General features: G+C 39.7%; 1 protein-coding gene across 3 annotated transcripts in view; it reads left to right on the forward strand.

Moving 5' to 3' along the window:
* The window catches only part of unc5db (unc-5 netrin receptor Db), a 402,981-nt gene that overhangs the window by 366,076 nt on the left and 22,932 nt on the right, over positions 1 to 13,973 (forward strand). For all 3 annotated transcript variants that reach the window (XM_022666860.2, XM_022666862.2, XM_022666861.2), the window contains one exon: positions 3,149 to 3,376. In XM_022666860.2, the coding sequence (XP_022522581.2) occupies positions 3,149 to 3,376 (228 nt within the window). The remainder of the gene's footprint in view (positions 1 to 3,148; positions 3,377 to 13,973) is intronic.

Genomic DNA, 13,973 nt, shown 5'->3' on the forward strand with positions numbered 1-13,973 from the left:
GATTTGCCGCCTCGCTACAATGAGTTTACTACTCGTTGCCATGGGCTGCTCCACCATTCTTTTATTCTTTCAAAGAGATAGGCAGAAAAAGAAGATGCCTCAGAGGAGGACAGCGCTGTTTAGAGGCTTTCAGTGCAGATGACACAGCTAGATAATTAACACATCAGTGTGTGTTCTTGTAGCATTGTCTTGTTGAATCTGAAGCAGAAATAAAAGCAGAATTCAGTTCCTAAAGATTGTAAGAAGCAGTTGAAGCAACCCAATTTCAGTCTGCTGGTTAAGAACCTTAGACAGTACATAGCAGGATTAGCCAGTGGACTTTGTCTGAAGGAGGGATCTGTACTTACTGTATTCGGCAAGTCAGCAGATGTGTACACAAACCAAATTTATACTGGGTCAACCATATTTTGCAGTGACTAATGTCAGATTTTAAACCTACACACACCGCAGATTCATACTGGATTAAAATCACTCCACAATTATTACTGTCAAATTGTAAGAAGAAGTTGAAGAAACACCATTTCATTCTGCTGGTTAAGAACCTCAGACAGTACACAGCAGGATTAGCCAGTAGACTTTGTCTGGAGGAGGGATCTGTACCTACTGTCTTCGGCAAGTCAGTAGATGTGTATCCAAACCAGATTTATACTGGATCAACAACATTTTTAAGTGATTAATGTCAGACTGTTAAACCTACACACACCGCAGATTCATACTGGATTAAAATCACTCCACAATTATTACTGTCAGATTGTAAGAAGCAGTTGAAGCAACGCAGTTTCAGTCTGCTGGTTAAGAACCCTAACCCTAACCCTTAGCCAGCAGACTTCGTCTGAAGGAGGGATCTGTACCTACTGTCTATGGCAAGTTAGCAGATGTGTACTCAAACCAAATTCATACTGGATCAATAATATTTTCAAGTGATTAATGTCAGACTGTTAAACCTACACCTGCTGCAGATTCATACTAATAATAATCCACAATTATTACTGTCAAATTGTAAGGAGAAGTTGAAAAAAAAACGCCATTTCGGTATGCTGTTGAGACCATCAGACAGTACGCAGCAAAAATTGCTGTCAGACTTCGTCTGAAGGAGGAATCTTTACCTACTGTCCATGGCAAGTCAGCAGATGTCTGTACAAACCATATTCATACTGGATCAAAAATATTCCACAATTATTCCTGTCGGACTTTTAAACCCACACACACTGCTGATTCATACTGGATGCAGATCTATTATAATAGTGATAACAAAACTATACACTTATATACATTATTGGATTCAAATAATGGATTTATACTGGAATAATAAAACTAAATAGTTACTACTTGTAGATTAAAAATAATGTACATTTTATACTGAAAATCCTGAAATCCTGCAAAAAAGACTGTGCTGTCATGTACACTGCTAATTCATACTGCATTAAAAAAACCATTGGTAATGGTTAAGCTAGTCTAGTTTCAAAGGGCTATAAAATATGTTGGTTATCCTAAATAATAATAAGCAGTATGGCTGGGCAATATGGCCGTAAAATAATTGTTGAAACAATGTTTCAGGATATGTTTGCGGTAACGATAATGATATTCTTGGCGATATGACAAAACATTTAATTATTTTAAATATATTTCAAGAATATACAACTGCAAGAACATTAATTTAAATGTTTTATTTTGTATAAGTATAATAGTTTTATACATTCTCCACACACCAAAAACAATCATACATGTTTGTCTTAAACAGTAGCTTTTTTAAAAAGAAGACTCAAATATGTAAATATTAACAAATATTTGATATTTGCATTAATTGACCATATTTTAATCAGAAATTAAAATATCTACCTAGCACCAGTAATTTATTTGTATTTTTTTGTTTGTAAGGACTATAAAACAATTCAGCTTTGAAATTTGGTCCCACTTTATAATAACTGTCCCTAAGTACTATGTAGTTACACGGTAACAATCCATGTAACTACAGTGTAACTACTGATAAAGTACACATTGTTACAGATTAACTACAGAGGTACAGGTTAAGTAATTAAACATGTGTATTAAGGTTCATTTTGACTTGTGTAATTACACATGTGTACCAGGGTGAGTGTATTTACACAAGTAATAGAGCAAATGTACTTACACATGTGTAACAATGTGTGTGTACTTACACATGTGTAATAGTGTGTGTGATAAGTTGAGTATAAACTTATCCAACAGCTACTGTCTAGTAAGTAATTAGGGCTGATTGAGTACACACACATTGTTACACATGTGTAAGTACACTTGCTCTATTACTTGTGTAAGTACACTCACCCTGGTACACATGTGTAATTACACAAGTCAGAATTAACCTTGATACACATGTGTAATTACATAACCTGTACCTCTGTAGTTAATCTGTAACAATGTGTACTTCATCAGTAGTTACACTGTAGTTACATGGATTGTTACCGTGTAACTACATAGTACTTAGGGACACTTATTATAAAGTGGGACCTGGAATGTTTTTGGGAAATTATAATTTAGGGTGATTTTGAGCTGAAAGTGCAGTAATAGTAATTGTAATTGCTGGGTCATATTGGATTACATAGATTGATAAGTATATTAATGATACATGATCAACTAAAAATAAATATTCTCAGTAGCCTAAATAAAATAGAAATATATATATATATATATATATATATATATATATATATATATATATATATATATATATATATATATATATATATTTCTGTATAGTTGTTTAGTAGCTTGTATGTATTTTGCTTAATCTCTCGGAGTCCAGGACATCCAGGCAGACAGAGAGCATGATTTAGGGTTTTAAAAACACAGTCACTGAAAAACGAGGAAAACAACAAAATACTGCATTAAATGGGCATTTAAATGGGTTTAAACCCCTATGCTTTCCCCCACACTGACACTCTTACAGGTGAACCAATTTATTCGTCATTGACCGTCGCTTAGCAACCAGCAGCGATTTTAATTGAACAGTAGGCACGGCCAAACTCCAGTGCAGAGTGCCTTTGGTCAACATGACCTGTAGAGAATGTAGTGAATACTGGCGCATAGGTTTAGTTTTTTATTATTTGTGGGGAAAACTTTGACGATATTATTGCATACGTTTTAATATACCATATCCTTTCTTCAACAGGAAGTGATGTCAGTGGAGGACGAGTCGACTTCCTGCTACTGCCTGCTGGACTCTCAGAGCTGTCACCTGCTGCTGGACGAGCCGGGCTCGTACGTGCTGGTGGGCGAGCCGCTGAACGAGCACGCTGGGAAGAGGCTGAAGGTGGCCGTGTTCGGAAACGTGGAGGCGTCCTCGCTGAACTACGGCCTGAGAGTTTACTGCGTAGACGACACGCCTCACGCCTTTCAGGTCAGAACAGATACTGAACACTGCATCCAGATTACTTACACTGATTAATTAACCTAAATAATTATGCCATTATTCTCAGCACTGCTGTAATTAGCTGTTTTATAAAACCACTCCTTGCTGCCCTGCTGAGAACAACAGGTTCTATGTTCAGTTTTACAGTGTTAAATATGTCAGGCCAAGAAAGACTTTCTTTATTTTGTATTTTTTTTAAACAAGTATTTATGTTAAGTGAAATCAAGAAAGAACATATTTTATTTTATTTTATTTTTTTTATATAATTTTATTTCAAATTTTTCACATTTTCTCCCCAATTTACATGGCAAATTACCCAACCCACTCATTAGGACTCCCCCTATCTCTAGCAACGCCCCAACACACCAGGAGGGCGAAGACTAACACATGCTTCCTCTGATACATGTGAAGCCAGCCACCTCTTCTTTTTGAGCTGCTGCTGATGCTGTAGCATTGCCGAGTAGCATCACAGCGCTAACGCTCGTAGGAAAGCGCAGTGACTCGGTTCTGATACATCAGCTCACAGATGCCCTGTGCTGCAGACATCACCCTAGGAGTGATGTGGGGAGAGAGCGCCATCTACTGTACCCACCCAGAGGGAGCAGGGCCATGTTTTACTCCCTCTGAGCGCCGGCAGCTTGATGTTAAAGCTGCATGATCGGGGGTTCGAACCTACGACCTCCTGCTCATAGTGGCAGCGTTTTAGACCGCTGGACCACTCGGCACCGAACATATATGTATATTTTTTTCAGGAAATAGTTCAACTTTAAATGTCTAGAGATACATTGTTGCTGTTATGGTGTATGTTAAGGTGGCGGGAGGTGGAGTCTGCAGCTGCTGAAAGTAACTAATAAAGTAACTTGTAAAGTAACTTAGTTACTTTTAAAATCAAGTAATCCATAAAGTAACTAAGTTACTTTTTAAAGGAGTAATCAGTAATCAGTCATCGGATTACTTTTTCAAAGTAACTATACCATCACTGGGTGTTAGTACGAGTGTTTCTCTGTTTTCCTGCACAGCTAATACTCATGTTAACTGTCAAGGACCTGGAAATTGCAACTCATGCTTTTATCACATCACGTTTGGACTAATGCAACTATCTTTATCCGGGTATCAACCAATCAGCTCTGTCACATTTGCAGCCGGTCCAAAATGCAGCTGCTCGACTCAACTCAACTCGACTCATTTAAAGCCTTAAATGGCAACTTCTTTTTCCATACTCAACCCAAAGTGTCCTAAGATCTTCAAATGAGCTGCTTTTGGAGACGTCGCATTCTAGACTGAAGTCAAAGGGTGACAGAGCTGTTTCCGTTGCAGCACCCAGACTAATCTGCCTGTTTTATTAGGGCATCATCCACCATTACAGTTTTTAAGTCTAATCTAAGTTCCATTGGTTTTGTTAGTGTTTTTTAAATGGTCAACTTCAAATTTGCTGCATATTAATGCCATGTGTTCCTTCACTGATCATCAGTATATTTTACATTTCATTTGTAAATCAAGGGAGCAGAGTCTGGAGGAAGAGTGGAGAGACACACAGTCCAAACTGCTCGAGGTGTAGTGTGAAGTTTCCACCAATCAGTGATGGTTTAGGGAGACATGTCATCTGCTGGTGTTGGTCCACTGTGTTTTATTATCAAGTCTAAAGTCAGTGCAGTTTTGTTTTCCCACAAAATCTTACAGCACTTCATGCTTCCCTCTGCTACTGATAACTTTTATGAAGATGCAGATTTCATTTTCCAGCAGGACTTGGCACACTGCCCACACTGCCACAAGGACTAATTGGTCTTATATAATATTCTAATTTCTTGAGACACTGCTTGTTGGGGTTTTCATTGGCTGCAAGCTAAAATCATCAACAATAAAATAATTACTGAAATAAAGTAACTTTTCAATAATATAATTTTTTTTTATAGGAAAAAATAGAAGATCACTTAAATAGCGCCCGAACCTTGGGGTGTTGTACTTCGTTCACGTCTGTTCAGTTCTATCTATTACTTTCTCAGTATTGAGAGATTGTAACCTTTTAACTCGACTGCGGTCGGTGTGATTTTGATCTTGCTCCTCTGGCGTACCCTGGGGGTCTGAAAACGCACAGAACAACCAGAGGATGAGCAGAAGGTGCTTGGCGGTATCTGGTCTCCATTGATCCACATACTACATAATACATGAATATATTTCAGCAGATATGATCAAAACCACGAGCAGTCATAGGATCAAACACTGGATCACTAACAGACAGGGTAGAATAAAACTTCTACCCCCTCATTAAACCCCTATTGTAAACTTTACTGTATCATTATATATTTCAGTAGTTTAGATGCCCAGTCATGGAGTAGAGATTCAGAGTGGCCGTGAGTATTTCATGTAAAATGTAACTTAAAAACAGTTTTAACCTGGTGAGTCTTCAAGGCTTGGACCCCTGAAGATGCTCTGCAGTGTGTTTTACCCCCAAAACAAAGCAGATGCTTTAAATTCTATAAATTGTAAGGTAGAATCACCACAGATTGAGACCCAGGTATGTGTCAAATGTAGTGCTGGACGATATATTATATTCGGTCGATACGATATAATTTTGATATCAATATAAATACTTTGAAGGCCTCAGAAAAACTGCTAAGAATCCCTGCAATGGAAATCTGTACACTACTGTCTGAAATTTTTAATTTAAGTTTTTAAAGCCTCCTCTCACAAAAACTATATAATACTTTAGAAATACAAAATGGTCAGAATAAATCAATGCTCACTTTTATTTGCATGTATAGCCTGCATGCTATGGAGGCTGATTGTGTTCAGCTCTGCAGTGAACTGACCGCGCTAAAGACTGCCTGTCTGTGCTAGATTCTGTAGATAATACATATCGATATGCCACAAAAATGATTATTGAAACCGTTATTGAAACATTTCTTGTCGTGATAAATACCGATATAGAATCATTATCCAGGCCTAGTCAAATGTATGTGTCAAACATAAGGCTGTATATTTTATACATATATTTTTGCACCTTCAACCTGCCTCGTTTAAATAGCAACAGTGCTTGTGAATATATATATACGCTGATGGACGTGGTGGTCTAGTGATGAGGTGTGTTCAGGTAGATTTCTGGCGTATTTCCACAAGGTGACTCTACCTCATAAAGCTGACTTCATAAAGCAGATTTTGCATACTATTATATTTCCACTTGGGTCTCGATTGCCTCTATAGACACTCTCCTATAAAAAAAATCCATCCATCCATTTATTTTCTGTGAATCAGCTGAAAGATTTTGGTGTCAGGAATCATTTGCTTCTATGAGCCGCTCTCTTATTATGACATCACAATAAGGAAATCTGCATAGAACCACCCTGGCTCACCCCACCCACTAGATCAGTTGAAGAATCGCCACTTTAGTAATTTTGGTTGTGAACCTCAGACAGTACACAGCAGGATTAGCCAGCAGACTTTTTTTGATAGAGGGATCTGTGCCAAGTTAGGACCAGCTTGTTCGTGTTCTGCAGTTTAGCTCAAGCTTACACTAACTTGTGGAAAACACTCAACGTTAAAATGGGGCATGGTCAGCAACAGCTTATTTGCGTTTGCAAAAGTGACAGAGCCCTTAAATGGCTCATTCTGAAAGAGACTGCACAGTTTCATTATTGACTAGGATTTAACTACTGCAAAGTCTGTCTTGACTCAGGACCTTTTAATGCCACAAACATTATTGGTTTTAAGTCAGTTTCATTGTAATAAGACCTTTTTCTCTACACAAACTATATTGCTAAATTATTTTTGGGACTTGATTTTAATCATTCCTAGGTCTTAAGGTGCTTTTTCACCGGCATGGTGCCAGTGCTGGTGGCAGGTTTCCGAACGGTTCTTTGCATTTCCACCGGAAAATCACAGGTTTTTCGGCCAGAAAAGCCGGTTCCGTTGTGGCCCCACAATCTTGCTGGTCTGGAACCAGCGAATCTGTGACGCGAGCGGCCAAAGGGCGGGGCATTAAAGCGTCTCCGGGGCAAAGTTGTTTACAAACCTTACCTGCATTCACAGCTAAGAGCAGCAGAAGCAGCTACATGAATGAAAATGAATCAACTTTAAAAAGGAGTGAGTGACTCCTTAAAGCCAGTTCTTAAAAGGTTTGCAAAAAACGAATTTGGCACCGGCACCAGCCCTTTGTTGGTGGAAAAGAAGTATTAGTGATTGATAAGTCAAGGTCTTGGTCTGGACTTGGACTTTTGTCAGGGTTTCAATCTTAACTTTACCTCCACAAACTATAATATGCTGGACTTGTGTTAAGGCCTTTGGTCTTGACATACAGTCATATGAAAATGTTTGGGCACCCCTATTAATCTTAATCATTTTTAGTTATAAATATTTGGGTGTTTGCAACAGCCATTTCAGTTTGATATATCTAATAACTGATGGACACAGTAATATTTCATTTCTGCAAGCCTGCCACAAACTGTGGCAAAAGCACACCTCAGGCGACTCTGTTTGTGGCGTGCTTGCAGAAATGGCTTCTTTCGCATCACTCTCCCATACAGCTTCTCCTTGTGTAAAGTGCGCTGTATTGTTGAACGATGCACAGTGACACCATCTGCAGCAAGATGATGCTGCAGCTCTTTGGAGGTGGTCTGTGGATTGTCCTTGACTGTTCTCACCATTCTTCTTCTCTGCCTTTCTGATATTTTTCTTGGCCTGCCACTTCTGGGCTTAACAAGAACTGTCCCTGTGCTCTTCCATTTCCTTACTATGTTCCTCACAGTGGAAACTGACAGGTTAAATCTCTGAGACAACTTTTTGTATCCTTCCCCTGAACAACTATGTTGAACAACCTTTGTTTTTAGATCATTTGAGAGTTGTTTTGATGAGCCCATGATGCCACTCTTCAGAGGAGATTCAAATAGGAGAACAACTTGCAATTGGCCACCTTAAATACCTTTTCTCATGATTGGATACACCTGGCTATGAAGTTCAAAGCTCAATGAGGTTACCAAACCAATTTTGTGCTTCAGTAAGTCAGTAAAAAATAGGAGTATTCAAATAAATAAAATGATCAGGGTGCCCATACTTTTGCACCGGTCAAATTTTGGTTTAATGCACATTGCACATTTTCGGTTAGTACAATAAACCTCATTTCAATCCTGAAATATCACTGTGTCCATCAGTTATTAGATATATCAAACTGAAATGGTTGAACACCCAAATATTTAGAACTAAAATGATTAATATTAATAGGGGTGCCCAAACTTTTTCATATGACTGTAAACTTGTCTACTACAAAGTTTTTGTCTTGGCTGAAACTCAATAGGTTGGATTCCCAGAAAAGGAAATTAAGCCTAGTCCTATACTTCATATCTCTTTCAATGGAGAATCTCCATTTACAGTGCTGAATAATTTAGGATTAGCATTAATCTTTGTTAAAAAATTACTTTTACTTGCTATGTCTTAATTTTAGTCTTGCCAGAGATTTGCTTAGACTACTACAAAGGCCTGGTCATAACTCAGACCTGCATGCTGCTACACCCAGTCATGCTTTAGACTCTGCAAAGACTACTGCAAAGTACTGGACCTACTTGGACCTGACTACTGAGAAGTATTGGACCTGACCTAGACTTCACTACGACAGAGTCTGGAACTAAACTCTGACTGGAATTCATTGTGACAGGTCTTGATGTAGACTTGCTGTAAGCAGGTTTTAGACTCAGAGTAGCAGCAGTGGTGGTGTGAGATTGAGCAGAGAAAAGACTTTCCACTGTTTAAGTTCTGCAGAACCCTGCACAGCCATTTGTCCTAACACATATTGACTATGCAAATGGAGCGGCTGTGAGTCAGGGCTCTGTGTTTGCGAATATGCAGAAGATGTTGATTTTTAGAAACTAGTTTTCCGTCTGTTCTTTTGTGTTTGGAGTCTGTATTTGCAGTTTTCTTCACAGGAGGTAAAAGCCAGGACATGGTGCTTTGAAATGGTGAATGATCTTGCAGGAACACACTGAGATCTGTTGACAGATAAAGTCTGCCATACATCTAGGTTTTTTTTTTTTCAGTTTTTGCTCTGATTTCTGTCTGGTTGTTGGTCGGACCTCACTATGATTTGTTGTGTCCAGGACTCAAATCTTGACTCTGTCTTGTGTCCAAATCCAGGTTTTGGATTGAACTAATGTGCCCAGGTCTTGGTATTGACTCAGATTCAGGTCCAGGTCTTGGTCTTGACTCAGATTCAGGTCAGGTTCTCTGTTCTTACTTGATTTTGAGGTGTCCTGGTCTTGGACTTGATTCAGAATTAATAAGTCCAGGTCTTGGTCTTGACTCAGATTCAGGTCAGGTTCTCTGTTATAACTTGATGTTGATGTGTCCTGGTCTTGGACTTGACTCAGATCCAGGTCCAGATCTCTGTTCAAACTTGATTTTAACGTGTCCTGGTCTTGGACTTGATACAGATTCAATAAGTCCAGGTCTTGGTCTTGAATCAGATTCAGGTCCAGGTCTTGATCTTGACTCAGATTCAAGTCTAGGTCTCTGTTCTAACTTGATTTAAACGTGTCCTGATCTTGCACTTGATACAGATTCAATAAGACTAGGTCTTGGTCTTAACTCAGATTCAGGTCAGGTTCTCTGTTCTAACTTGATTTTGAGGTGTCCTGGTCTTAGTCTTGACTCAGATTCAGGTCCAGGTCTTGGTCTTGACTCAGATTCAGGTCCAGGTCTTGGTCTTGACTCAGATTCAGGTCAGGTTCTCTGTTCTTACTTGATTTTGAGGTGTCCTGGTCTTGGACTTGACTCAGATTCAGGTCCAGGTCTTGGTCTTGACTCAGATTCAGGTCAGGTTCTCTGTTATAACTTGATTTTGATGTGTCCTGGTCTTGGACTTGATTCAGATTCAGGTCCAGGTCTTGGTCTTGACTCAGATTCAGGTCAGGTTCTCTGTTCTAACTTGATTTTGAGGTGTCCTGGTCTTGGACTTGATTCAGATTCAGGTCCAGGTCTTGGTCTTGACTCAGATTCAGGTCAGGTTCTCTGTTCTAACTTGATTTTGAGGTGTCCTGGTCTTGGACTTGACTCAGATTGAGGTCCAGGTCTTGGTCTTGACTCAGATTCAGGTCAGGTTCTCTGTTATAACTTGATTTTGATGTGTCCTGGTCTTGGACTTGATTCAGATTCAGGTCTAGGTCTTGGTATTGACTCAGACTCAGATCCAGATCTCTGTTCTAACTTGATTTTGACGTGTCCTGATCTTGGACTTGACACAAATTCAATAAGACTAGGTCTTGGTCTTGACTCAGATTCGGGTCCAGGTCTTGTTCTTGACTTAGATTCAAGTCTAGGTCTCTGTTCTAACTTGAATTAAACGTGTCCTGATCTTGCACTTGATACAGATTCAATAAGACAAGTTCTTGACTCAGATTCAGGTCCAGATCTCTGTTCTAACTTGATTTTGATGTGGCCTGGTCTTGGACTTGATACAGATTCAATAAGACTAGGTCTTGGTCTTAACTCAGATTCAGGTCCAGCTCTCTGTAATAACTTGATTTTGAAGTGTCCTGGTCTTAGACTTGATTCAGAATTAATAAGTCCAGGTCTTGGTCTTGACTTAGATTCAGGTCCAGATCTCTGTTCTAACTTGATTTTGACGTGCCCTGGTCTTGGACTTGATTTAGAATTAATAAGTCCAAGTCTTGGTCTTGACTTAGTTTCAGGTCCAGGTCTCTGTAATAACTTGATTTGATGTGTCCTGGTTTTGGACTTGACTCAGATTCAGGTCCAGGTCTTGTTCTTGAATCAGATTCAGGTCCAGGTCTTGTTCTTGAATCAGATTCAGGTCCAGGTCTCTGTTATAACTTGATTTTGACGTGTATTGGTCTTGGACTTGATTCAGATTCAATAAGTCCAGGTCTTGCTTTTGATTCAGATTCAGGTCCAGATCTCTGTTCTAACTTAATTTGGACGTGACCTGGTCTTGGACTTGATACAGATTCAATAAGACTAGGTCTTAGTCTTGACTCAGATTTAGGTCCAGATCTCTGTTCTGACTTGATTTTGATGTGTCCTGGTCTTGGACTTGATACAGATTCAATAAGACTAGGTCTTAGTCTTGACTCAGATTTAGGTCCAGATCTCTGTTCTGACTTGATTTTGATGTGTCCTGGTCTTGGACTTGATACAGATTCAATAAGACTAGGTCTTGGACTTGACTCAGATTCAGGTCCAGCTCTCTGTAATAACTTGATTTTGATGTGTCCTGGTCTTGGACTTGATTCAGAATTAATAAGTCCAGGTCTTGGTCTTGACTTAGATTCAGGTACAGGTCTTGGACTTGACTCAGATTCAGGTCCAGGTCTTGATCTTGACTCAGATTCAGGTCCAGATCTCTGTTCTAACTTGATTTTCATGTGTCCAGGTCTTGGTCTTCACTTAGATTCAGGTCTAGGTCTTGGACTTGACTCAGACTCAGGTCCTGGTCTTGGTCTTGACTCAGATTCAGGTCCAGATCTCTGTTCTAACTTAATTTGGACGTGACCTGGTCTTGGACTTGATACAGATTCAATAAGACTAGGTCTTAGTCTTGACTCAGATTTAGGTCCAGATCTCTGTTCTGACTTGATTTTGATGTGTCCTGGTCTTGGACTTGATACAGATTCAATAAGACTAGGTCTTGGACTTGACTCAGATTCAGGTCCAGCTCTCTGTAATAACTTGATTTTGATGTGTCCTGTTCTTGGACTTGATTTAGAATTAATAAGTCCAGGTCTTGGTCTTGACTTAGATTCAGGTCCAGATCTCTGTTGTAACTTGATTTTGACGTGCCCTGGTCTTGGACTTGATTTAGAATTAATAAGTCCAAGTCTTGGTCTTGACTTAGTTTCAGGTCCAGGTCTCTGTAATAACTTGATTTTGATGTGTCCTGGTTTTGGACTTGACTCAGATTCAGGTCCAGGTCTTGTTCTTGAATCAGATTCAGGTCCAGGTCTCTGTTATAACTTGATTTTGACGTGTATTGGTCTTGGACTTGATTCAGGTTCAATAAGTCCAGGTCTTGCTTTTGACTCAGATTCAGGTCCAGGTCTTGGTCTTGACTTAGATTGAGGTCAGGTTCTCTGTTAAAACTTGATTTTGATGTGTCCTGGTCTTGGACTTGACTCAGATTCAGAAGTCCTGGACTTATTCTTGACACAGACTTGTTTCCATGTCTCTGTGTTGACTTGAAGTTATGTCTGGGTCCCATTTTTTATGTAAATTAAACAATCCAGGTCTTGACTCTGAAATGTGTCCAGGTCAAAGTCATTTCTTGCAGTCTATAAGTCATTTTCCAAGACTCATCTTGTGTGGACCTTGTCTTGACCTGGAATCAGTGAGAAGGTCTTGGTCTTGGCTCTGAAAGATGTCCAGCTCTCAGTCTTGACTTTTACTTGTGTTCAGACTTGTACTTGAGTCCAGTTGTCAGTCCTGACTCTTCTTTTGTCTGTGTTTCAACCTTGACTTGGACTAAATGAGCTCAGGTCTCAACTCTGACTTGTGTTCAGGTCTTAGTCTTTACTTCAATGAGGCTTGGTCTCAATTACAACTAAATCTTGCTCTAAATTGCTATGTAAGACTTTGGTCCTGACAAAGACTGAGTCCAAGTCTTGGATTTAAGGTACACCTTAAAGATGTTTAAACTAGTTGGTAAATTCTATGAAATTTTAGTAGCTAGTTAACATGAACATAGAGACAGTTTACATTGAAATTAAGCAACAATCAAAAATACGACCAGCTTTTGCAACTGGACTTCAGGTTGGTGTGTTGGAAACTGGTTTAGTTGCTTCTCAGAGTGATGTGATTTAAAACAAATTAAGGTAAATGTGAACCACACCTTTTTATTTTAGTAGTGAGCTGATGTAGCGTGACTCTGCTATTTGGATGTTCACAAAGCTGTGAATACTGCTGTCTGTATCGTTTCTCACTTTAACTCTCTTTCACTCCACCACACACACTCTCTCTCTCACCCCACCACACACACTATCTTTCTCACCCTACCGCACACACTTTCTCTCTCACTCTACCACACACACTCTATCTACCACACTCTCTCGCTCTACTACACACTCTCTCTCTCACTCTACTACACACTTTCTCTCTCACTCCACCACACACACTCTCTCTCTCACTCTCTCTACCACACTCTCTCGCTCTACCACACACTCTCTCTCTCACTCTCTCTACCACACTCTCTCGCTCTACCACACACTCTCTCTCTCACTCATTCTACCACACACACTCTCTCTCACTCTACCACACACTTTCTCCCTTTCACTTACACACTATCTCTCTCACTCTACCATACACACACTCTCTCACCCTACCACACACACTCTCTCTCACTCCCCCACACACACTCTCTCTCACTCTACCACACACACTATCTCTCACTCTACAACACACACTCTCTCTCACTCTACCACACACTCTCTCTCTCTACCACACACTCTCTCTCACTGTACCACACACACTCTCTCTCTCATTCTCTCTACCACACTCTCTCGCTTTACCACACACTCTCTCTCACTCTACCCCACACTCTCTCTCTCACTCTACTACACACTTTCTCTCTCACTCCACCACACACACTCTC

The sequence above is a fragment of the Astyanax mexicanus genome, chromosome 22 (assembly GCF_023375975.1).
Source record: "Astyanax mexicanus isolate ESR-SI-001 chromosome 22, AstMex3_surface, whole genome shotgun sequence".
NCBI lineage: Eukaryota > Metazoa > Chordata > Actinopteri > Characiformes > Acestrorhamphidae > Astyanax > Astyanax mexicanus.